The sequence below is a fragment of the Podarcis liolepis genome (genome assembly GCF_965112155.1).
Source record: "Podarcis liolepis genome assembly, chromosome: 18".
Classification (NCBI taxonomy): Eukaryota; Metazoa; Chordata; class Lepidosauria; order Squamata; family Lacertidae; genus Podarcis; species Podarcis liolepis.
This window is the reverse complement of record NC_139572.1, coordinates 2,518,674-2,541,651: the sequence shown is the minus strand read 5'-3', so window position 1 is coordinate 2,541,651 and position 22,978 is coordinate 2,518,674. Positions and strand designations below refer to the sequence as shown.

At 49.6% G+C, this 22,978-nt stretch overlaps 1 protein-coding gene across 6 annotated transcripts in view; it reads left to right on the top strand.

Annotated features, from left to right (window-relative positions):
* Positions 1 to 21,164, top strand: part of ARID3A (AT-rich interaction domain 3A) — a 69,269-nt gene extending 48,105 nt beyond the window's left edge. For 4 of the 6 annotated variants that reach the window (XM_083483870.1, XM_083483872.1, XM_083483868.1 and 1 more), the window contains exons 5-9: positions 12,337 to 12,520; positions 15,012 to 15,259; positions 16,344 to 16,649; positions 17,643 to 17,732; positions 19,989 to 21,164. In XM_083483870.1, the coding sequence (XP_083339996.1) occupies positions 12,337 to 12,520; positions 15,012 to 15,259; positions 16,344 to 16,649; positions 17,643 to 17,732; positions 19,989 to 20,155 (995 nt within the window). In that variant the 3' untranslated portion in view covers positions 20,156 to 21,164. Of the gene's footprint in view, positions 1 to 4,512; positions 4,586 to 12,336; positions 12,521 to 15,011; positions 15,260 to 16,343; positions 16,650 to 17,642; positions 17,733 to 19,988 lie in introns of all 6 variants that reach the window. The other 2 variants (XM_083483871.1, XM_083483869.1) reach the window with 1 other exon arrangement.
* The last annotated feature ends 1,814 nt before the right edge of the window (positions 21,165 to 22,978 follow it).

Here is a 22,978-nt window from a genome sequence, read left to right as displayed (position 1 = left end):
GCAGGGAGGGTCTCATCCTGCGTCCCAGATGGAGCTGCCCTGGACACAGAATGGACCTGCGCCTCCATGGACAGCTGTGAGTCCAGAATGACTCCCAGGCTGCACACCTGGTCCTTTGGGGGCACAGTGACCCCATTCAGGACCAGGGAATCCTCCACACCTGCCCGTCTCCTGTCCCCCAAAAACAGTACTTCTGTCTTGTCAGGATTCAACCTCAATCTGTGAGCCGCCATCCATCCTCCAACCGCCTCCAGACACTCACAAAGTACACTTCTGGTTGCTGCGGACCATGCAGCCTAACTTTTTGCTTCCAACAGCTGGGGAAGGGGTTCTTTTTAGAGGAGAGGGAAGCTGGATTTGGTGGGAGAGTCTCCAGGCACACACATATATATTTAACGAATTCCTTCGACATTCCTCACATTTCTGGGAAGGCTGAAGCACTCCGGCCGTTCCCGTTTACAGCCGAGCGAGATATCCATTTCTCTCGAACTCTGGATTGTGGGGAGCTGATTGCAGTTCTTGGCTCACCGCTCAAGAATGTAGGTGCGATTGTAATGGAATTTTATTCTTACGGTCACAGACCAGTTCCGGCTCGCTTGCAATATCTGGGAAAGCATAAAACGCAACAGGAATACATGGAATTGCAATTGGGTATAACAGAGACATAGCGGCAGTTAAAAATATACATTGAAATAAAATATAACCTAAAATTGTCATTTAAAACCTGAATCCTTTTGGTTGTACAGCTTGTTCCCTAGGTTTTATGGCAGTCGCACAGAATTTGGCCACCCTTAGCATGATCGCTTGGGACGCGGGTGGCGCTGTGGGTTAAACCACAGAGCCTAGGACTTGCCGATCAGAAGGTCGGTGGTTCGAATCCCCGCAATGACGGGGTGAGCTCCCATTGCTCAGTCCCGGCTCCTGCCAACCTAGCAGTTCGAAAGCACCTCAAAGTGCAAGTAGATCAATAGGTACCGCTCTGGTGGGAAGGTAAACGGCGTTTCCGTGCGCTGCTCTGGTTTGCCAGAAGCGGCTTAGTCCTGCTGGCCACATGATCCGGAAGCTGTACGCCGGCTCCCTCGGCCAGTAAAGCGAGATGAGCGCCGCAACCCCAGAGTCGGCCACGACTGGACCTAACGGTCAGGGGTCCCTTTACCTTTCCTTTACTTATCTCTGGATATTGCTTGACTACATATCCCATCGTCCCTGAGCTGGTGGGATGGGGAATGGATGGGAACTGGGGTCCCCATGACATCCTTTGCCGCCCTTAAGAGGGGATGCCTCTTCAAAACGGAGATATTCTCCCCCCTCTCGCACGCAGGACGGCTGCCGTAACGGAGACAGCTTTTCAAACAGTCTCCTAGGGCCAGCCCCACGCCAACCCCCCCATTGTAGTAGTCAAGCCCCTCTGGGTTGCAAACGGCCGCATTCACAGAAAGGAAACCTTCTCGGCTTCCCCTTTTAGAAGTCCCGTCCCCCCCTCCCCTTGAAAGGAAGAGAAGCAGAATCTCTTTGCATGTACGAAACGCAGCCTCCCCGTGTGGTTTTATTTTTAATAACTGGTGCAGCCCCAGCGCACCTGCTTGTTTCTGTGGCGACTCATTTAACGGGTTCGCCTGGCCTGCAAGCAGTTGCTTTCGGTTCCTCAATTTCGGTTATCTTCTTTTTGCCACCCCTCCCTCCCGATCCGCCGTGTCCTCAAGTCCGGTGGTTGCAGCGTTTCGCTGCAGGCAGCATTGAAGCTCTTTCTCAAAAGCGATGTTGTTCTTGTTCTTGTTCTTGTTGTTTCTCTGCTTCTCTCCCGAGCCGGGCGAGCATGAAACCCGGGAAATTTAAGGCACATCATCAATAAGGGACAGCAGCGGGACACAGCGCTGGGATAAGGGAGTTTCCCGCCAAATAAGGGACGCTTGACAGCTATGCTCTTTGGCCGCCGTTCGAATGTGTTCCTGCACCGTAGCTAGATGTAGCCAACTCGGGCAGGGCAGGGGGAATAAATAGAAGCGAGACCCCGGGGGCTTGGAAACTCCGCGCGGGGCATCTCGGCTTCCGACTGACGTGACACGTACAGGTTTCAGGGAGGACCGGCCAGGAGGTCAGCAACTGGTGCCAGAGAGAGACATTCCTGTTGACAGCTGCCTATTAATAGCTGGGAGCAGGGGCACCCAGTTTCCGCCCGCCGGGGAGCCCAGCGAGGGGAGAAGCAGCTTGCCAAGGGGGAGAGGCGCGTTACCGTCACACGCCGGAGGTCGTCGTGATTCGGTCAGCGGGGAGCCAGAATCTCCCTGCGTCGGACGGGTTCACATATCGTCTCCTCCTGCGCGCATGTTCAGCACGGTTGCGTTGTGCGCAATTTCACTTACCGTTTTTTTGCTCTATAAGACTCACTTTTCCCCTCCTAAAAAGTAAGGGGAAATGTGTGTGCGTCTTATGGAGTGAGTGCAGGCTGCGCAGCTATCCCAGAAGCCAGAACAGCAAGAGGGATTGCTGCTTTCATTGCGCAGCGATCCCTCTTGTTGTTCTGGCTTCTGAGATTATTTTTTTGTTTTTTTGTTTTGGTGGGGGTTTAGAAACTAGCCTGGCAGTACAAAAAATGTAAAATTCACGCCCATCGCACCGCCCACTTTCACCTCTGACCCTGCCCACCTGGCCCCCAGAAGGGCAGTGTGGCCCTCGGCACCCGCAAATTGCTTCCCCCATCTCTCTTCCAAGAGGGCATCTGGGAGAAAATTCCAGTGCCTCTTTTGTGCAGGAACACTTCCCAATTCAATTTCTTTTATTCTTCCGGGGGGGGGGGGACCCACATCGCCGCCAGAAACCAAGATTTCACCACCCCTAAAGCAAGCAAGATGTGGGTGGCGCTGTGGGTTAAACCACAGAGCCTAGGACTTGATGATCAGAAGGTCGGCAAATTGAATCCCTGCGACCGGGTCAACTCCTGTTGCTCAGTCCCTGCTCCTGCCAACCTAGCAGTTCAAAAGCACGTCAAAGTGCAAGTAGATAAATAGGTACCACTCTGGCGGGAAGGTAAACGGCGTTTCCGTGCGTTGCTCTGGTTTGCCAGAAGCGGCTTAGTCCTGCTGGCCACGTGACCCGGAAGCTGTACGCCGGCTCCCTCGGCCAGTAAAGCGAGATCAGCGCCGCAACCCCAGAGTCGGCCACGACTGGACCTAACGGTCAGCGGTCCCTTTACCTTTAGAGCAAGCAAGGAAAATGAATTTCCCGCTCGGAAAACTCAGGGCACAGTCAGAAAAGCTCCCTCAACCCCAAAGACTGGTCTCTGTGGGAATGCAGGGGAGCCGGCGAATTGCTAATTTCCTGATGTTCCCCAGGAAAGAGACTTGTCAGGTTTGTTTCAGCCTTGGTGGTTAGGCAGGAAGATGTGTTCTTTAAAGGCAGAGGCGCCCGGCTCGAGGCAAAAGGGAGTTGGGGACCCGGGGACGGCAGGAGACTTTTGTTTTCGAAAACCGAACCAAGCCCAGCCCTGTAGCTAATGAGAGGCTCCGCGAGCAGAGAAAACTGCAGGGTCAGCAACTCTGCAAAAAAGCACACAACGTCCAGAGCCCCATGTTGTCCCGCTGCGGGCGACAGAGAGGTGCGCCGTGTAGAGGAGCAGTCCAAAAGCACGGGCGAATTAGCAAGCTGTTGCTCAATTTCCCATGCTTTGAACCTACGAACAGCCCTGCGGCTGGATCAGGCGCAACTGGGAGCCACCTGACGCAGGATCCTGTCCTCACCGTTGACCACTAGATCCCCCAGAGTGAATCTATACAGTGGTACCTTGGGTTACGTACGCTTCAGGTCACCTACGCTTCAGGTTACAGACTCCGCTAACCCAGAAATAGTGCTTCAGGTTAAGAACTTTGCTTCAGGATGAGAACAGAAATTGTGCTCCGGCGGCGAGGCAGCAGCGGGAGGCCCCATTAGCTGAAGTGGTGCTTCAGGTTAAGAACAGTTTCAGGTTAAGTATGGATCTCCGGAGCGAATTAAGTACTTAAGCAAAGTTCTTAACCTGAAGCACTATTTCAGGGTTAGCGGAGTCTGTAACCTGAAGCGTATGTAACCCGAGGTACCACTGTAAACCCTCCCTATACAGGGCCAAGGGATGTGGTTGGCGCTATGGTCTAAACCACTGAGCCTCTTGGGCTTGCTGATCAAAAGGTTGGCGGTTCGAATCCCCACGATGACGGGGTGAGCTCCGTCCCTGCTCGGTCCCTGCGTCCTATAGGGTGAAAAATACGGTATATCCCAAACTCTTTATTTTAACTGGAAAGGTTGGGGGGGGGGTCGTCTTATACGCCCGGTCGTCTTATATGCCGGAAAATACGGTAATTGGGAACTTGGTTGTAAACTTATTGCTTTGCTGCAGACTTGATTGCGAACCTTAAAAATACCAAAAGTGAAAACGAGATTTCTGGGTCTCGGGGCTGAGAGTTAGGGTGGCGTTTTCGCGTCTCCCCGTTGGAAAGGGTCTCCGAATAACGTGTCTCCTTCGTCTTATGTCGCTTGCAGCTGTATGAACTGGACGGAGACCCGAAAAGGAAGGAATTCCTGGACGACCTTTTCAGCTTCATGCAAAAGCGAGGTGAGTAGACAACACACCCCTTTCTCCCTCCCTGCCTGTGTGCCTGTCTGTCTGTCCGGCAAATCTTCTGCAACGCCATGCTTTTGCAAAGCCAGCTTTGGGTAATCTTCCTCTGTGCTTGGTAAGGTCACACACATACACACAGCGAGGGGCGTGCCAGCTTGCAGAAAAATACTTCTGTTGCATCATTCTCTACTCCTCCTCTGATGAAAAAAGGCAATTAAAAAAAATTCGTTTATGTGTTTTTTTCCAGTTTTACATTTACACCTCACGTCAACACCCTTATACAATATTTTACATAGACCAGGGGTCAGCAGACGTTTTCAGCAGGGGGCCGGTCCGCTGTCCCTCAGACCTTGTGGAGGGCCGAACTACCGTATTTTTCGCTCTATAACACGCACCCGACCATAACACGCACGTAGTTTTTAGAGGAGGAAAATCCATAGGCATGCCACCTGTAGGCATTCCCTCCATAACATGCACAGATGTTTCCCCTTACTTTCTAGGAGGAAGAAAGTGAGTGTTATGGTGCAAAAAATACGGTATATTCTGAAGTAAAATTATATGAACGGATTCGTACGCCCCACAAATAACCCAGAAATGCGTTTTAAATAAAAGCACACATTCCACTTGTGTAAAAACACGCTGATTCCCGGACTGTCCATGGGACGGATTTAGAAGGTGATTGGGCCGGATCCGGCCCCCAGGTCTTAGCTTGCCTACCCATGACATAGACCCTGGAACTAGGTCTATGTAAAATAGGTAATTTCCTACCTAAGTGGTGGAGGTGCACAAAAAGCTTAAGAGATTATTATTATTATTATAATTATTATTATTATTATTTCAACTTATACACCGCCCTATACCCAGAGTTTCACAACAAGACCACAACATATAAAATCAAACAAAACGCAGTAACCCAAGCCACATTCTAAAAGGGCATAGGGTGTAAATCGGATTGACCAAAGGTCTGGTTAAAAAGGAACATTTTTCCCGGTGCCCAAAGGTGTATAATGAACAAGTAAAGACGGTAATTAAAGAGCAATTAGGTTGGGTCCGTGATATAGAGACTGCACCTTTCAGGTGCCCTTAAAATTAATCGATAAGGCGAATCGTTTATCTCGCCCATTCCAATGAAAAGGCAAAACCTGCCATGTTTTCAAAGATTGTCTGGGAAAAGAATTAAAAGAATTGCTTTGTGGGAGTCGCAAGGGTCGGGAGAAGAGACGGTTGGTGGTGTCACGGGTTTGGGCCAATACGCCGAGACTCCTGCTGCTTAACATGTTGCTTAACATGGTTTTTACTAGGCAATAAAAACCCGCGCTGGCTGGCAGCTGAAGGGAGTGTCGAGAAAAGCGGTGGGAAGAGAGATTTACCTTAAGTCAAGGAATCCGATTGTGGGGGGGGGGGTGGCGGTTGTGGGGGGGGGGAGCAGATGGTCTTGTCCCAGGAGCTTTGCACGACCGGAATCTGCATCTAGGAAACGATTATCGTGGGTGTGCAATGGGCAAGGATGGGCGTAAAGGAAATTGCAAGGTGCTTTTGTGGGTTTAAGGGACGCGGGTGGTGCTGTGGGTTAAACCACAGAGCCTAGGGCTTGCCGATCAGAAGGTTGGCAGTTCGGATCCCCGCCACAGGGTGAGCTCCCATTGCTCGGTCCCTGCTCCTGCCAACCTAGCAGTTCTAAAGCACATCAAAAGTGCAAGTAGATCAGTAGGTACCGCTCTGGCGGGAAGGTAAATGGCGTTTCCGTGCGCTGCTCTGGTTCACCAGAAGCGGCTTAGAAGCGGCCACATGACCTGGAAGCTGTACGCCGGCTCCCTTGGCCAGTAAAGCGAGATGAGCGCCACAACCCCAGAGTCGGCCACGCCTGGACCTAATGGTCAGGGATGTTGTTGTTGTTTAGTCATTTAGTCGTGTCCGCCTCTTCATGACCCCCTGGACCAGAGCACGCCAGGCCCTCCTGTCTTCCTCTGCCTCCCACAGCTTGGTCAAACTCATGCTGGTCGCTTCGAGAACACTGTCCCACCATCTCGTCCTCCGTCGTCCCCTTCTCCTTGCGCCCTCCATCTTTCCCAACATCAGGGTCTTTTCCAGGGAGTCTTCTCTTCTCATGAGGCGGCCAAAGTCTTGGAGCCTCAGCTTCAGGATCTGTCCTTCCAGGGAGCACTCAGGGCTGATTTCCTTCCGAATGGAGAGGTTGGATCTTCTTGCACTCCATGGGACTCTCAAGAGTCTCCTCCAGCACCAGAATTCAAAAGCATCCATTCTTTGGCGATCAGCCTTCTTTATGGTCCAGCTCTCACTTCCATACATCACTATTGGGAAAACCAGAGCTTTCACTATACAGACCTTTGTTGGCAAGGTGATGTCTCTGCTTTTTAAGATGCTGTCTAGGTTTGTCATCGCTTTTCTCCCAAGAAGCAGGCGTCTATTAATTTCGTGGCTGCTGTCACCATCTGCAGTGATCATGGAACCCAAGAAAGTAAAACCTCTCACTGCCTCCATTTCACAGGCTGTAAATAAACTGCCCATTTTACAGTTAGGATAGTTAAGGCTGCAAAAAGACCTCTCCTCCTCCCCACCCCCAAGACCCCCCCCCCAGCATCCTCCCTCAAAGTCTCCCTCTCCTGGGATCCAAGCCATAGGCCGGCCGCCCCATCCTCTGGCCGGACACCATTTAATCCCGGAAAATGACCCATTCCTTCCTGCAATAAAACGCTCGGACGGCTGCACCACCGCACAAACGTCTTCTGGCTGCCGTCGGCTCTTGTTTTCTCGGCCTGATTGTTCCTTTCGGCTTTAAGGAAGCAATAAATCAATTAGAGGGGGAAGTGGGGGGTTTGTTTTGCCCCCCTTTTGAAAGCCGCTCCTTTTGTCCGCTAGCTAGGAGTGTCCATACCCAATTTGTGTGCCAAAGTGGTCTTTTTTTGTTCATGTGCTACGATTCAGTTTCCTCAGGTTTTCGCTGCTTGTTCGGGTTTCTAGACCTCATGACTGCATCATCAAAATCATCATTATTACTATTATTATTATTCTTGTTAGGGATGCTCTGCCTTTTTCCTTCCAAGGAGGTCAGGGCTGGTGGCCGTGATTCTCTGCCTCCCCACCCCGTTTTGTCCTGACAAGAAACCTGTGAGGTAGAGGAGAGAGAGAGAGAGAGGTTCTGTTCCCCGAAATCACCCGATGAGATTCGCGGCTTGAATCGTCGCGGGATGTGAACGTTTTGAGGCGAATGCAAAACGTTGGACCTGCAGAGAGTTAAAAGCGCCCTTTCTTTCTTTCTTTCTTTCTTTCTTTCTTTCTTTCTTTCTTTCTCTCCCCCCTCCTTTCTCTCTCTCTCTTCCTCTTTCTCTCTTTCTCTCTTTCTCTCTTTCTCTCTTTCTCTCTTTCTCTCTTTCTCTCTTTCTCTCTTTCTCTCGTTCTTTATCTCCTCTCTCTCTCCTTCTCTTTCTTTTCTTTCTTTCTTTCTTTCTTTCTTTCTTTCTTTCTTTCTTTCTTTCGCTCTCTCTCTTTTTCTGTCTTTCTTTATCTCTCCTTCTCTCTCTCTTTCTCCCCCCTCTCTTTCTTCTTCTTTCTCTCTCTCTCTCTCTCTCTCCTCTCTTTCTGTCTTTCTTTATCTCTCCCCCTCCTCTCTCCTTTCTTTCTTTCTTTCTTTCTTTCTTTCTTTCTTTCTTTCTTTCTTTCTTTCTTTCTTTCTCTCTCTCTCTCTCTCTCTCTCTCTCTCTCTCTCTCTCTCCTCTCTTTCTTCTTCTCTTTCTGTCTTTCTCTCTCCCTCCCTTATTTCAGCCCCGAGCACATGCAGAAAGGGCGAGATTTGAATGCACCAGACCTTTCGGTGAAAAACAGCCTGATGCAAATTGGAGGGGCTGCGGCTTGTCTTTGGTCAAAGGTGTTGAGGAAGCGGGAACAGAGTCTTGTTTGCTTTCTGAAACCTGCCAGGGTGTTTGTTTCAGAATAGGCAGGCGTGCAAACATAGCACATCCGACGAAGAGAGGCAGCGCGGTGTAAAGGTTAGAGCGCTGGTCCTGGGAGAGACCAGGGAATCAAATCCTAACACACACCCCCCAAAAAAAACAACCCTCTGGTTATGAAAAAAATAGCAGAAAGCGGCGAAATAATGTGGTCGGTTCTGTCAAGCACTGAACGTTGAATGAAAAACTTCACGCAACTTTCAAAATAACCCAGATCTACACTATAAACCACCTTGGGTCCCTAATAGGGGAGAAAGGTGGAATACAACTAATAATAATAATAATAATAATAATAATAATAATAATTTGTTACTTACATGCCACCCATCTGACTGAGTTTTTTTTTTTATATATAAAATTTTTATTGGTTTTACAAAATTTTTAAAGACAAACAAACACGTAGAAAGACATACAAACACACATAATTTCGTAACATTTTTTCATAGACTTCTTTTCCGGGACTCCCCCATACCCCCCCTTTCTGCATCCCAATGTCCAAAATATTTTTTTTAGCAACTTCTAAATATTCCTTTCCAAGCTCTGTCGTCTTAATCTTTTCTATAATCTTATCTCATAACACTGCATCCCTTTCTTCCTGAAAATCTCAACATTCTAACATTCATCAAGTTTATAATAGTCCTTAAGGTAACTTTTAAATTTTCTCCATTCTTCTTCCGCCGTCTCTTTCCCCTGATCACGGATTCTGCTTGTCATTTCAGCCAATGTCATATAGTCCATCACCTTCATCTGCCATTCTTCCAGAGTGGGTAGATCTTGTGTCTTCCAATACTTTGCGATGAGTATTCTTGCTGCTGTTGTAGCATACAAAAAGAAAGTTCTGTCCTTCCTTGACACCAATTGACCGACAATGCCCAAGAGGAAGGCCTCTGGTTTTTTAGGGAAAGTACATTTAAGTACCTTTTTCATTTCATTATATATCATTTCCCAGAAAGCCTTAATCTTCGGGCATGTCCACCAAAGGTGATAGAAGGTACCTTCAGTCTCTTTACATTTCCAACATTTATTATCAGGCAAATGATAAATTTTTGCCAGCTTGACTGGGGTCATGTACCACCTGTAAACCATTTTCATAATGTTTTCCTTTAAGGCATTGCATGCCGTAAATTTTATACCGGTGTTCCACAACCATTCCCACAACCCATCTGACTGAGTTGCCCCAGCTTCTCTGTGCAGATTCCAACGAGTTAAAACACCCAACACGATAAAACATAAAACTTTAAGAACTTCCCTGTGTTTCAGGGTCATCGTGGAGATTAAATCTGGAGCCAGGACAGCAGGGGGGAAAAATAATGAGCCCCGAAAAACAAAGCACTCCAGTTTTGAGAGTTAACAATAATAATAATAGCAGCAATAATTTTATTATTTATACCCCGCCCATCTGGCTGGGTTTCCCCAGCCACTCTGAGCGGCTTACAGTGTATATAAATAAAGCATCAACCATTAAAAACTTCCCCAAACAAGGCTGCCTTCAGGTGTCTTCTAAAAGTTCTTTATCTCCTTGAGACTTGATGGGTGCCACCACCGAGAAGGCCCTGTGCCTGCTTCCCTGCAACCTCGCTTCTCACAGGGAGGGAACCGCCAGAAGGCCCTCGGAAGTGGACCCCGGCGTCCGGGCTGGACAATTGTGGTGGAGACGCTCTTTCCAGCGTCATTTGGACAGAAAACACATCTACCCAAAAAAGCATCGAGTGGTGGTCTATGTTAATCACTGCAATGCCTCCCTAATCCTTATAATTGTCTAATTATATCAGGAAGGGAACCTGCCCTTCTGATTTTTCCACTGCACGCCTGGTTCTGCCGGCGGAGACTGTGCCCCGCGGCTCAGAAACTCGAGGGGCGAGTCAAGGGAGCTGCCAGTTCGAATCCCGCCTCGTAATCCGAACTTGCTGGTCCGGTCCGTCATAGCAGCAGCGATTGTAATAAAAATAAAACGGAAAGGAACTTTAAAGAACTTTGATGGAATCATTTCACTCAAGCTTCCGTTGCATTCAGATTTCCAACATGGGTTTCGTGCCTGTGAGCCACTTAGGACTATATATTAACAAGGTAAAGGGACCCCTGACCATTAGGTCCAGTCGTGGCCGACTCTGGGGTTGCGGCGCTCATCTCACTTTATTGGCTGAGGGAGCCGGCCTACAGTTTCCGGATCATGTAGCCAGCATGACTAAGCCACTTCTGGCGAACCACAACAGTGCGCGGAAACGCCGTTTACCTTCCCGCCGGAGCGGTACCTATTTATCTACTTGCACTTTGAGGTGCTTCCGAACTGCTAGGTTGGCAGGAGCAGGGACCGAGCAACGGGAGCTCACCCCGTCATTGCGGGGATTCGAACCGCCGACCTTCTGATCGGCAAGCCCTAGGCTCTGTGGTTTAACCCACAGCGCCACCCGCGTCCCGATAAGGGAAGTAATAGTCTCACTCTATTCTTGCTTCTGGAGTCCTGTGTCCAGTTCTGGGCACCACAATTTAAGAAGGGTGTTGAGAAGCTGGAAGGTTTGCAGAGGAAGAGGACTGAGATGATCAAGGGTCTGGAAACCAAGCCTGATGAGGAACGTTTTAGGGAGCTGGGGATATTTAGCCTGGGAAATAGGAGATAATAATAGTAATAATAATTTATTATTTATACCCTGCCACCTGGCTGGGTTTCCCCAGCCACTCTGGGCGGATCCCAATCAAGTGTTGAAAATATTAAAAACTTCCCTAACATTCTAGCTGCAGTTGTGGCATACAAAAATAGTCTAACATCTTTCTTGGACACTTCCAAACCTGTTATTCCAAGAAGAAAGGCCTCTGAATCATAGAATCCTAGAGTTGGAAGAGACCCCAAGGGCCATCGAGTCCAACCCCCTGCCAAGCAGGAAACACCATCAGAGCACTCCTGACATATGGTTGTCAAGCCTCTGCTTAAAGACCTCCAAAGGAGGAGACTCCACCACACTCCTTGGCAGCAAATTCCACTGTCAAACAGCTCTTACTGTCAGGAAGTTCTTCCTAATGTTTAGGTGGAATCTTCTTTCTTGTAGTTTGGATCCATTGCTCCGTGTCCGCTTCTCTGGAGCAGCAGAAAACAACCTTTCTCCCTCCTCTAGGTGACATCCTTTTATATATTTGAACATGGCTGTCATATCACCCCTTAACCTCCTCTTCTCCAGGCTAAACATGCCGAGCTCCCTTAGCCGTTCCTCATAAGGCATCGTTTCCAGGCCTTTGACCATTTTGGTTGCCCTCCTCTGGACACGTTCCAGTTTGTCAGTGTCCTCCTTGAACTGTGGTGCCCAGAACTGGACACAGTACTCCAGGTGAGGTCTGACCAGAGCAGAATACAGTGGCACTATTACTTCCCTTGATCTAGATGCTATGCTCCTATTGATGCAGCCCAGAATTGCATTGGCTTTTTTAGCTGCCGCGTCACACTGTTGGCTGATGTCAAGTTTGTGGTCAACCAAGACTCCTAGATCCTTTTCACATGTACTGCTCTCAAGCCAGGTGTCACCCATCTTGTATTTGTGCCTCTCATTTTTTTTTGCCCAAGTGCAATACTTCACATTTCTCCCTGTTACAATTCATCTTGTTTGTTTTAACAGGGAGAAATGTAAAGTATTTCTTAATACATTTTTTCCAATTCATTATATATCTTCTCCCAGAAGTCTCAGAAAGCACAGAGACTTTGGTTGTTGCCGCCGTCGCCGGCGAGCGGGGCTTCGATTCGGCCCCCACCGAACTGCTATTTTTGTTTCTTTCTCTTTTCGTCTGCAGGGACGCCGGTCAACCGCATTCCGATTATGGCCAAGCAAGTCCTCGATCTGTACATGCTCTATGTGCTGGTGACCGAGAAGGGCGGCTTGGTGGAGGTGATCAACAAGAAACTCTGGCGGGAGATCACAAAGGGTCTGAACCTGCCCACGTCCATCACCAGTGCGGCCTTCACCTTGCGCACTCAGTAAGTAATAAAAAAAATAATAATAATTTATTATTTATACCCCGCCCATCTGGCTGGGCTTCCCCAGCCACTCTGGGCGGCTTCCCCCCCAAAAAAATTAAAATACTGTAATACATCAAACATTAAAAGCTTCCCTAAACAGGGCTGCCTTCAGATGTCTTCTAAGAGTCTGGTAGTTGTTGTTCTCTTTGACATCTGAAGGGAGGGCGTTCCACAGGGAGGGCGCCACCACCGAGAAGGCCCTCTGCCTGCTTCCCTGTAACTTGGCTTCTGCTAAGTTGGCAGGAGCAGGGACCGAGCAACGGGAGCTCACCCCGTCGTTGCGGGGATTCGAACCGCCGACCTTCCGATCGGCAAGTCCAAGGCTCTGTGGTTTAACCCACAGCGCCACCCGTGTCCTGCGCCACCGGCACCATGGGTAAACTGTAGTTCCCAGGATCCTTCCCCCAGCCATGCTCCAAAGAGGGGGTGCCTCTATCATTCCTCAACTTTTCACGCAGCAAAGGTAAAGGACCCCTGGACCAGGGGTAGGCAACCTAAGGCCCAGGGGCCGGATCCGGCCCAATCTCCTTCTCAATCCGGCCCGCGGACGGTCCAGGAATCAGCGTGTTTTTACATGAGTAGAATGTGTCCTTTTATTTAATTTGCATCTCTGGGTTTTTTGTGGGGCATAGGAATTTGTTCATTTTCTTTCTCCAAAATACCGTATTTTTTGCTCTGTAAGACTCACTTTTTCCCTCCTAAAAAGTAAGGGGAAATGTGTGTGCGTCTTATGGAGCGAATGCAGGCTGCGCAGCTATCCCAGAAGCCAGAACAGCAAGAGGGATTGCTGCTTTCGCTGCGCAGTGATCCCTCTTGCTGTTCTGGCTTCTGGGATTCATTTTTTCTTGTTTTCCTCCTCCAAAAACTAGGTGCGCCTTGTGGTCTGGTGCGTCTTATAGAGCGAAAAATACGGTATATACAGTGGATCAAAGGCTCTTTGGGAAGAAATTTACGTGTAGTTCTATATGGAGACGCACTCTTGAATTTTTGGAAGCAGGGGAATGGGCTCATTCTGACCCCATGCTTTCTCCCCCTCCTCTCTCTCTCTCTCTCTCTCTCTCTCTCTCTCTCTCTCTCCTCTTCTTCCTTCTCTGCCATTCGCTTCCCCCACCTATTACATCCATCCTAATCAAGGCTAATGTTAATTAGTCTGGAATTCAGAGGACCAGGTGGCGGAAAAAGGATTTGTGGGTGGGGAGGGAGGGGTGGGCCGGTGGAGGGGGGAGGTGAGTGGGTGGAGGGCTGTTAACTCCTTCGTAGCTGTAAACCCGAATTCCTTTCTCTTAAAAAAAGAAGCAGTGTCTTGCCTGTCCTTAAATGGTGCCAGAAGATTCGAAAAAGCACCTGGTTTTGTGTTTGTGTCTGCAGAACACAAATAAAAACACAATAAACCATCAAACATTAAAGAAACCTTCCCTATCTCCTTGACTTGGGGGTTGCATAGCTCCATTCCCTCCAACGTTTCTCCCCAGAAAATAGTGACGTCCTATTCCATCCCCTCCAACGTTTCTCCCCTGAAAATAGGGACGTCCTATTCCTTCCCCTCCAACGTTTCTCCCATGAAAATGGGGACGTCCTATTCCATCCCCTCCAACGTTTCTCCCCTGAAAATAGGGACGTCCTATTCCATCCCCTCCAACGTTTCTCCCCTGAAAATAGGGACGTCCTGTTCCATCCCCTCCAACGTTTCTCCCATGAAAACAAGGACGTCCTATTCCATCCCCTCCGACGTTTCTCCCCTGGAAATAGGGACGTCCTATTCCATCCCCTCCAACGTTTCTCCCCTGAAAATAGGGACGTCCTATTCCATCCCCTCCAACGTTTCTCCCCTGAAAATAGGGACGTCCTATTCCATCCCCTCCAACGTTTCTCCCCTGAAAAGAGGGACGTCCTATTCCATCCCCTCCAACGTTTCTCCCCTGAAAATAGGGGCGTCCTCTTCCATCCCCTCCAACGTTTCTCCCCTGAAAATATGGACGTCCTCTTCCATCCCCTCCAACGTTTCTCCCCTGAAAATAGGGGCGTCCTCTTCCATCCCCTCCAACGTTTCTCCCCTGAAAATATGGACGTCCTCTTCCATCCCCTCCAACGTTTCTCCCCTGAAAATAGGGGCGTCCTCTTCCATCCCCTCCAACGTTTCTCCCCTGAAAATAGGGGCGTCCTCTTCCATCCCCTCCAACGTTTCTCCCCTGAAAATAGGGGCGTCCTCTTCCATCCCCTCCAACGTTTCTCCCCTGAAAATACGGACGTCCTATTCCATCCCCTCCAACGTTTCTCCCGTGAAAACAGGGACGTCCTATTCCATCCCCTCCAACGTTTCTCCCCTGAAAATAGGGACGTCCCATTCCATTGGAATAGGGGGCCAACTCTGTCCATCTTGGCAGCGTGCGTTGAATTGAACGAAGCGCGAATGGTTGATTTTTGTGTGTGTGTCTTTTTCCCTGGAAAGGTACATGAAGTATTTGTATCCCTACGAGTGTGAGAAGAGAGGTCTGAGCAACCCCAATGAGTTGCAAGCCGCCATTGACAGCAACCGCCGCGAAGGTCGCCGGCAAGGCTTCAGCGGCTCAATCTTCACGTACTCGCCTAGCAGCACCCATGGCATGCTTTCCTCGCCCAAGCTCCAAGTGCCAACGCTGGGGTTGGGGTCGACCACTAATGGCAGCTCCTTGGCCTCCGTCCCGAAAATCAAAAAAGGTACGGCAGCCGATTGCCTCGCGCGTTTGTTTCCGCACACGTTTTGTGCCCCTCTCTTCAACCTAAAAGGTCTCCCGGGTTGGCTTAAAAAGGTAACCATTAGGTCCAGTCGTGACCGACTCTGGGGTTGCAGCGCTCATCTCGCTTTACTGGCTGAGGGAGCCGGCGTCCAGCTTCCGGGTCATGTGGCCAGCAGGACTAAGCCGCTTCTGGCGAACCAGAGCAGCGCACGGAAACACCGTTTACCTTCCCGCCAGAACGGTACCTATTTATCTACTTGCACTGGCGTGCTTTCGGACTGCTAGGTGGGCAGGAGCAGGGACCGAGCAACGGGAGCTCACCCCGTCAAAGTGCAAGTAGATAAATGGGTACCACTCCGGTGGGAAGGTAAACGGCGTTTCCGTGCGCTGCTCTGGTTCGCCAGAAGCAGCTTAGTCCTGCTGGCCACATGACCCGGAAGCTGTACGCCGGCTCCCTTCGCCAGTAAAGCGAGATGAGCGCCGCAACCCCAGAGTCGGCCACGACTGGACCTAATGGTCAGGGGTCCCTTTACCTTTACTATCTGAACGATAGTCTTGGTCATTTGATTGCTTGTTTTATGTTGCTATGGCCGTTGGCTAATGCGAATAAAGTTGATCTCTCTATCTAAAAAAACAAAGATCTCCCTGTATTATAGAATCATAGAATCCTAGAGTTGGAAGAGACCCCAAGGGCCATCGAGTCCAACCCCCTGCCAAGCAGGAAACACCACCAGAGCACTCCTGACATATGGTTGTCAAGCCTCTGCTTAAAGACCTCCAAAGGAGGAGACTCCACCACACTCCTTGGCAGCAAATTCCACTGTCAAACAGCTCTTACTGTCAGGAAGTTCTTCCTAATGTTTAGGTGGAATCTTCTTTCTTGTCGTTTGGATCCATTGCTCCGTGTCCGCTTCTCTGGAGCAGCAGAAAACAACCTTTCTCCCTCCTCTATGTGACATCCTTTTATATATTTGAACATATATCGCTCTCTCCGTCTCACCTGCTTGCACCTCTTTGCGCTAAAGGAGCTTTCCTTTTTGTTGTTGTTCTTGCAACCCCTGCAGAGGAGGAGACGGCCATCCCCATTGGTGTGCCCGGACGCCTGCCCGTCTCGCTGGCGGGCCACCCGGCCATCGCGGCCCAAGCCGTCCAAGCTGCGGCGGCACAGGCGGCGGCTGTGGCTCAGGCGGCAGCGCTGGAGCACCTGCGGGAGAAGCTGGAGTCCGGGGAGCCCCCGGAGAAGAAGATTGCTCTCGTGACGGACGAGCAGCAGCGGTTGATGCAGAGGGCGCTGCAGCAGAATCTCTTGGCCATGACCGCTCAGCTGCCCATGAGTATCCGTATCAACAGCCAAGGGACTCGCTCGCCAGGTATCCGTGATCTCTGGCCATGCCTCTTGCCTTGGAGGTTAGAGAGAACGATCTTGAAAGACCTCCATTGGCTCCGAGCACAATTCAAAGTGTTGGTGCTGACCGTTAAAGCCCTAAATGGCCCAGTATCCCTGAAGGAGCGTCTCCACCCCCATCCTTCTGCCCAGACGCTGAGGTCCAGCGCCAAGGGCCTTCTGGCGGTTCCCTCATTGTGAGAAGCAAAGCTACAGGGAACCAGCCACAGGGCCTTGTCAGTAGTGGCGCCTGTCCTGTGGAACACCCTCCCACCAGATGTCAAAGAGAACAACAACTACCACACTTTTAGAAGACATCTGAAGGCAGCCCTCTTTAGGGAAGCTTTTAATGTTTGATGTATTACAGTATTTTAATATTTTGTTGGAAGCCGCCCAGTGTGGCTGGGGAAGCCCAGCCAGATGGGTGGGGTATAAATTATTATTATTATTATTATATAATGATCTGTGTGTGGACATTAGGCACCTGTAAAGATAAAGGTAAAGGGACCCCTGACCATTAGGTCCAGTCGTGGCCCACTCTGGGGTTGCGGCGCTCATCTCGCTTTATTGGCCGAGGGAGCCGGCGTACAGCTTCCGGGTCATGTGGCCAGCAGGACTAAGCCGCTTCTGGCAAACCAGAGCAGCGCACGGAAACGCTGTTTACCTTCCCGCCAGAGGGGTACCTATTGATCTACTTGCACTTTGACGTGCTTTCGAACTGCTAGGTTGGCAGGAGCAGGGACCGAGGAACGGGAGCTCACCCCGTCGTCGCGGGGATTCGAACTGCCAACCTTCTGATCAGCAAGCCCAAGAGGCTCTGTGGTTTAACCCACAGCGCCACCTGCGTCCCTTAGGCACCTGTACAGGTGTGGAAATTTGCATGTCTCCCCCGCCCACTTTTGCCCCTGGTCCCGCCCCCGGAAGGAAAATGGCTGCCTGCCTGCCTCTGTCTTACCCCCCTCCTTTTTTTGCCTTCCAGAAAACCGCCAAGACTCCGCCATGAATTTGGCCACCAACGGAACGAACAGCATCAACATGTCGGTTGAACTCAACGGCATCGTTTATACAGGTAAACCCCAGTTGAAGGGACTTCGGAAAGGAGGTTTCAGACAGCCTCACAAACCCAGTCTTTTTTAAAAAAATAAATAAATCATTTTTATTGATTTTCCAATAAAAACCATCAAATTAATAAATCCAATCATAATACTACTCCAATTAAAATAAAAAACTAAAATAAAAAAGACCAAATTATAGCCCGGTCTTAAGTTTGCTAAGGTCGCAAGCTCTGAAGGTTGCAAGATTACCTTACCTACACCTGTAAGGTGAAAGGTGAGGACGGGTTTTTGCATTTTTTTTAAAAAAAAGTTTGCAAAAAGAAAATACCTGAAACTGGTGCAAACATCCCAGAAAGAAAGAAGACAACGAATTGAAAGATTTAAACTGTAAAGTGTATTATTATTATTATTATTAATAATAATAATAATAATAATAATATCTGCAGCCTCAAAGGACAAAGTACAAAAGCTCCTCTGCAAAGGGATAGTAAAGTTAGTAAATCACCCAAATGTTCCCTTTGCAAATCATAAAGCTATAAATATAAAAATGGAAGCATTCTGCACCTGTGAGTTGCATCGCTATTGAGAATCAAAGCTGAATGTAGTCTTAATTGAGCCAGAATTTCCATGTATTAGTGACACCACGTGCCTCAATGTTTATATAAGAAATAAAATTCCTTTTTTTAATGGTAACTCATGCCCTGCCCTTTTCCGGGAGGGCAATTTGTCAACTCTCTGAATCCAAATTACTAAGATTAAAGAAGGTCTTCCAGAATTTGGCAGTGCGGCCCCCGGCCGCTTTTAAGAGATTAAAAACAAGCTCTTAATTTTTCAAATCCATAAGAAGGTTCAAGAGCGCCTGGTGGGGAAATGGCACCATAGTTTGCTTATACAGTGGTACCTCGGGTTAAGTACTTAATTCGTTCTGGAGGTCCGTATTTAACCTGAAACTGTTCTTAACCTGAAGCACCACTTTAGCACATGGGGCCTCCTGCTGCCGCTGCACAATTTCTGTTCTCATCCTGAAGCAAAGTTCTTAACCCGAGGTACTATTTCTGGGTTAGCAGAGTCTGTAACCTGAAGCATATGTAACCTGAAGTGTATGTAACCTGAGGTACCACTGGAGTTGCCAAGGAAATCTCTGCAAACGCCTTGCTCCAAAATTCATGTGCCTTTGAGCAGCTCCACCACAAAGGCTGATAGGGGCCACCTAAGGGCTGAAAATGTGTTTGCAGGCACAAACCATTCCCCTCCCCTTCTTTAGCATCTGTTGCGATGGGTGGAAACCCCATTGCAGAACCCATATTTCTCACTGCATAATAAAATTGCAAGGGAAGCGGGTGGTGCTGTGGGTTAAACCACAGAGCCTAAGGCTTGCCGATCAGAAGGTCGGTGGTTCGAATCCCCGCGACGACGGGGTGAGCTCCCGTTGCTCCGTCCCTGCTCCTGCCAACCTAGCAGTTCGAAAGCACCTCAAAGTGCAAGTAGATAAATAGGTACCACTCCGGCGGGAAGGTAAACAGCGTTTCTGTGCGCTGCTCTGGTTCGCCAGAAGCGGCTTAGTCCTGCTGGCCACATGACCTGGAAGCTGGACGCCGGCTCCCTCGGCCAGTAAAGCGAGATGAGCGCCGCAACCCCCGAGTCGGCCATGACTGGACCTAATGGTCAGGGGTCCCTTTACCTTTACCTTTACCCTATCTACTCTCAAAGCTATTGCTGAAAGGCGGCAGCCCCGGCTTTTGTAGGGTCTAATAATAATAATAATAATAATAATAATAATAATAATAATAATAATAATTTATACCCCGCCCATCTGGCTGGGTTTCCCCAGCCACTCTGGGTGGCTTTCAACAGAGTATTAAAATACAATAATCTATTAAACATTAAAAGCTTCCCTAAGCAGGGCTGCCTTAAGATGTCTTCTAAAAGTCAGGTAGTTGTTTATTTACTTGACATCTAAAGGGAGGGCGCCACCACCGAGAAGGCCCTCCGCCTGGTTCCCTGTAACCTTGCTTCTCGCAGTGAGGGAACCGCCAGAAGGCCCTCAGAACTGGACCCAGGTGTCCGGTCTGGGCGATGGGGGTGGAGACGCTCCTTCAGGTATACAGGGCCATTTAGGGCTTTCGAGGTCAGCTCCAACACTTTGAATTGTGCTCGGAAACGTCTAAGGCAACCGGGATTAAGGGACCAGTCGGGTGTTTAGGTTGGTGAGAATGAACGGGTCCAGGGTTCTGGTGGCCCACCAAGTGTCTTCTTCCATTCTCGTCCAGGTGTGCTGTTTGCCCAAACTCCGGGGCCGTCGTCCTCCCTCAGCAAAGGAAACTCCAACAGCGGCCGCGGCGCCTCGCAGGGCGGGCAGGCCACCGCCGCCAGCGCCCCGCAGACTGCTTTCCCCGCCGCGCCGACGTCTACCTCAACCAATTCCTCGTCGCCTTAAGGAAACCCTCCCCGCTTCTCCTCTTCGTCCTGCCAAAGCCGAAAGCCCCCGGCGACGCACGGCCGGCGAGAAAACATCCCCGGTTTGGAACCTTATCCGCCTGTCTGGACGGGAATTTCCTGGGGGCGTTTTTCCGGAGAGAGGGGAGAGATGGACCCGCTGAATCTTAACGCACGCGCCTTGTTTGTTCCCGGGGGGGGCAAGGGGGGTCTGGAAGGTGCCATCTTCTGTCCCCCAAATCCCCCCCAAAAATAAAAGAACCTCTTTGCCATTGCTGCAGGGAGATGTTTTGATCCTGCCCCAACCGGGAACGGAGGGAGGTATCCCAACCAATCTCAGCTTAACACCAAAATAACCAAAGCTTTTTGGGGGAAACAGGTGGGGGTCCTAATCTGGGTCCTAATCTCTCCCTCCTCTTTCTCTCCCCGCTTCCACCAAATATTCCCCCCATGCCCAGCATTAAAGATATCAATAGAAGAACCAAAAAAACGGAAACAAAGCTTTTTCAGCCTGGATTTTGGAGGGCAGGGGGTGGCGCGTCAAGCGCCGACGATTTCTGAGCCAGATTGGAAAACACTGTGTGGTTTTAGCTCTTTTGTTTTTTTGACGTAATGCATTGTAGACACAGAACTCCTTACCTCATGCGAACTCACACTTTTGCACTGTGTGTTATTTTTATTTTTATTTTGTCTGGGGCGGTGGCGGGGAGACTCCTCTCGTCAGGCGGTCTCAGGGTGGTCTCAGAATGAAATCCTTTTTTTAAACCGCACCCCAAACAGCAATTACAAAAGGGGGCAGGGGGGGGGGAAGGTGGGCGGTGGGAAAGCTTTTAGCTATTGCGCTTTTGTTTTCTTTCCTTTTTTACAAAAAAAAAAAAACCGCTCTCAAAACATATATAAGGAAAATTCAGGGGTGTGTGTGTGTAAATAGAAACTTCTTTTGTTTTCGGAATACGATTCTCAACAGACAACCAAAAAAGGAAAAAGCGAAAGCAGATCTATAGAGCAAATTCTGTAAGTTTTTATTTTGGCGGTTATCCTCTTAACGCGTGTTGCTTCAGGGGTGTTTTCCGTTGGCGATACGGCTGCACTTTCCCTCCCGAAATCTTTTCGTGTAACACTGGCAGGGGCTTTTTTTGCAAGGGGGGGGGTGGTCTCGGGGAAAATTGTCTTTGACGAACGAGCTCAGGTGGGGTTTTTTCCTACATATTGGGGTGGGTCGGGGGCGGCGCGCAAGCAATTGCTTTGGGATTTCACAGGATGATATTTTTGTACGGAGATTTCTTTGCGTGGAAATTGGAGGATCGGATGGGGCAGCCTTGCCTGCGTCTTAGCACCTCGCTCCCCTGACCCTCAAACTTTTCTCCTTTGCGATGGCAAAACAACGACACCAAAAAAACCACTGGGTTGTTTTTCCTCGCCTCCACCCCCCCAAATAATTTAAAAACCACAGCGTTAACCTCTGCAGTCTGCGGGGCTTGTCGTTTCCCCAACGCCCAGGAAAACTGGGGACCTCAGACGTCTCCATTTCCAGAACTGGTTCTTGCCAGTACAAAACCCTTTTTTTAACATCGCATCCTCCATTTGCATTTGAAGCACGCGGCTTCCCTGCAAATAATCCCGGGAAACGTAGTTTGCAGAGGGTGCTGGGGACCTCAGACGTCCGACTGGCTTTTGCCAGGACGAAACCATTTTTTAAACTTAGCTTCCAGACATCGCATCTTCCGAGTGCATTCGAAGCGCGGAGCTTCCTTGCAAATAATCCCGAAAACCGTAGTTTGCAGAGGGCGGGCGGTTCTTTCAAATTTCCCGCAACGGTGCGTTGCTGAGGAGTAGCGTGGCGAGCTGGGGGGGTTTGGCAGAGTTTTGGGAGCGCAACCGGAGGAGAGGATAAAATTTGGGGTTGTGGTTTTTCTCCCCCTTGCTCCCACCAAACTCACTTGTGGTTTACTTTGAACATAGGGTAAGGGGGCACGTCCTTGACTTTGGCAGGAATCGGAGAGGTTGTGGGTCTCGCTTCTTGCAGAACCAGGCGGGGGGGGGGAGCCCACCATTTCAGATGCAGACGACGAGGGGGTCCAAATATTTGCCGCTAGCCGCCAGAGAACCCCCTCGACTTAACAACGACAGTTTGTTGTGTTGGCATATCTACCTCATCGTACCCCTTTCTCCTCCTTTCCAGGTCCCCCCGGGGTGGGCAGATTGGAGAGGATTCTTGAATCAGAATATCTCCCCACCACCACCACCACCAATATCTTCTCTTTGCCGGACCCCCTCCCGGGAAATATTTCTAGAAATTCAGTTTTCCTTTAACGGAACGCAGCAAAACGCTCAAAGTAAACAACTGCTACTAACATGGGCTCTCAAAACATCTATCCATCACTCCCTTGTCCTCTCATGTTCTGGTTTTAATTTCTTAACTGGGGTTTGGGGAGCTGGGAGAAGAAGACCACTGGGCCCCCCTCAACAAAACAGATTATTGTGCCCCTAAAGGAGACCCCATTTTGATCCAGTCCTGTTTTGTTTCAGCCGGCACCGTTAAGCGGACGGTTCCTTTCTGGAACGAACAGAAGGCTTCTCCCTCCCTCTCTCTCTTCTTATATTTTTAAAAATGATTTTTAGAATTTGTCGCTTTTCTGGGATCAAATAGTGACAACTCTCCCTCTCTCCCTCCCTCTCTCTCTCTCTCTCTCTCTCTCTCTCTCTCTCTGGGTTAATACTAAGGCTGTAGAACCCAGACTTTTGCTTGGGAACCTTTTTAAATTTTCTGTTCAAGGCTCTAGGAATTTTTACATCTCCTCGCTCCTATTTCCCCCAAACTCAC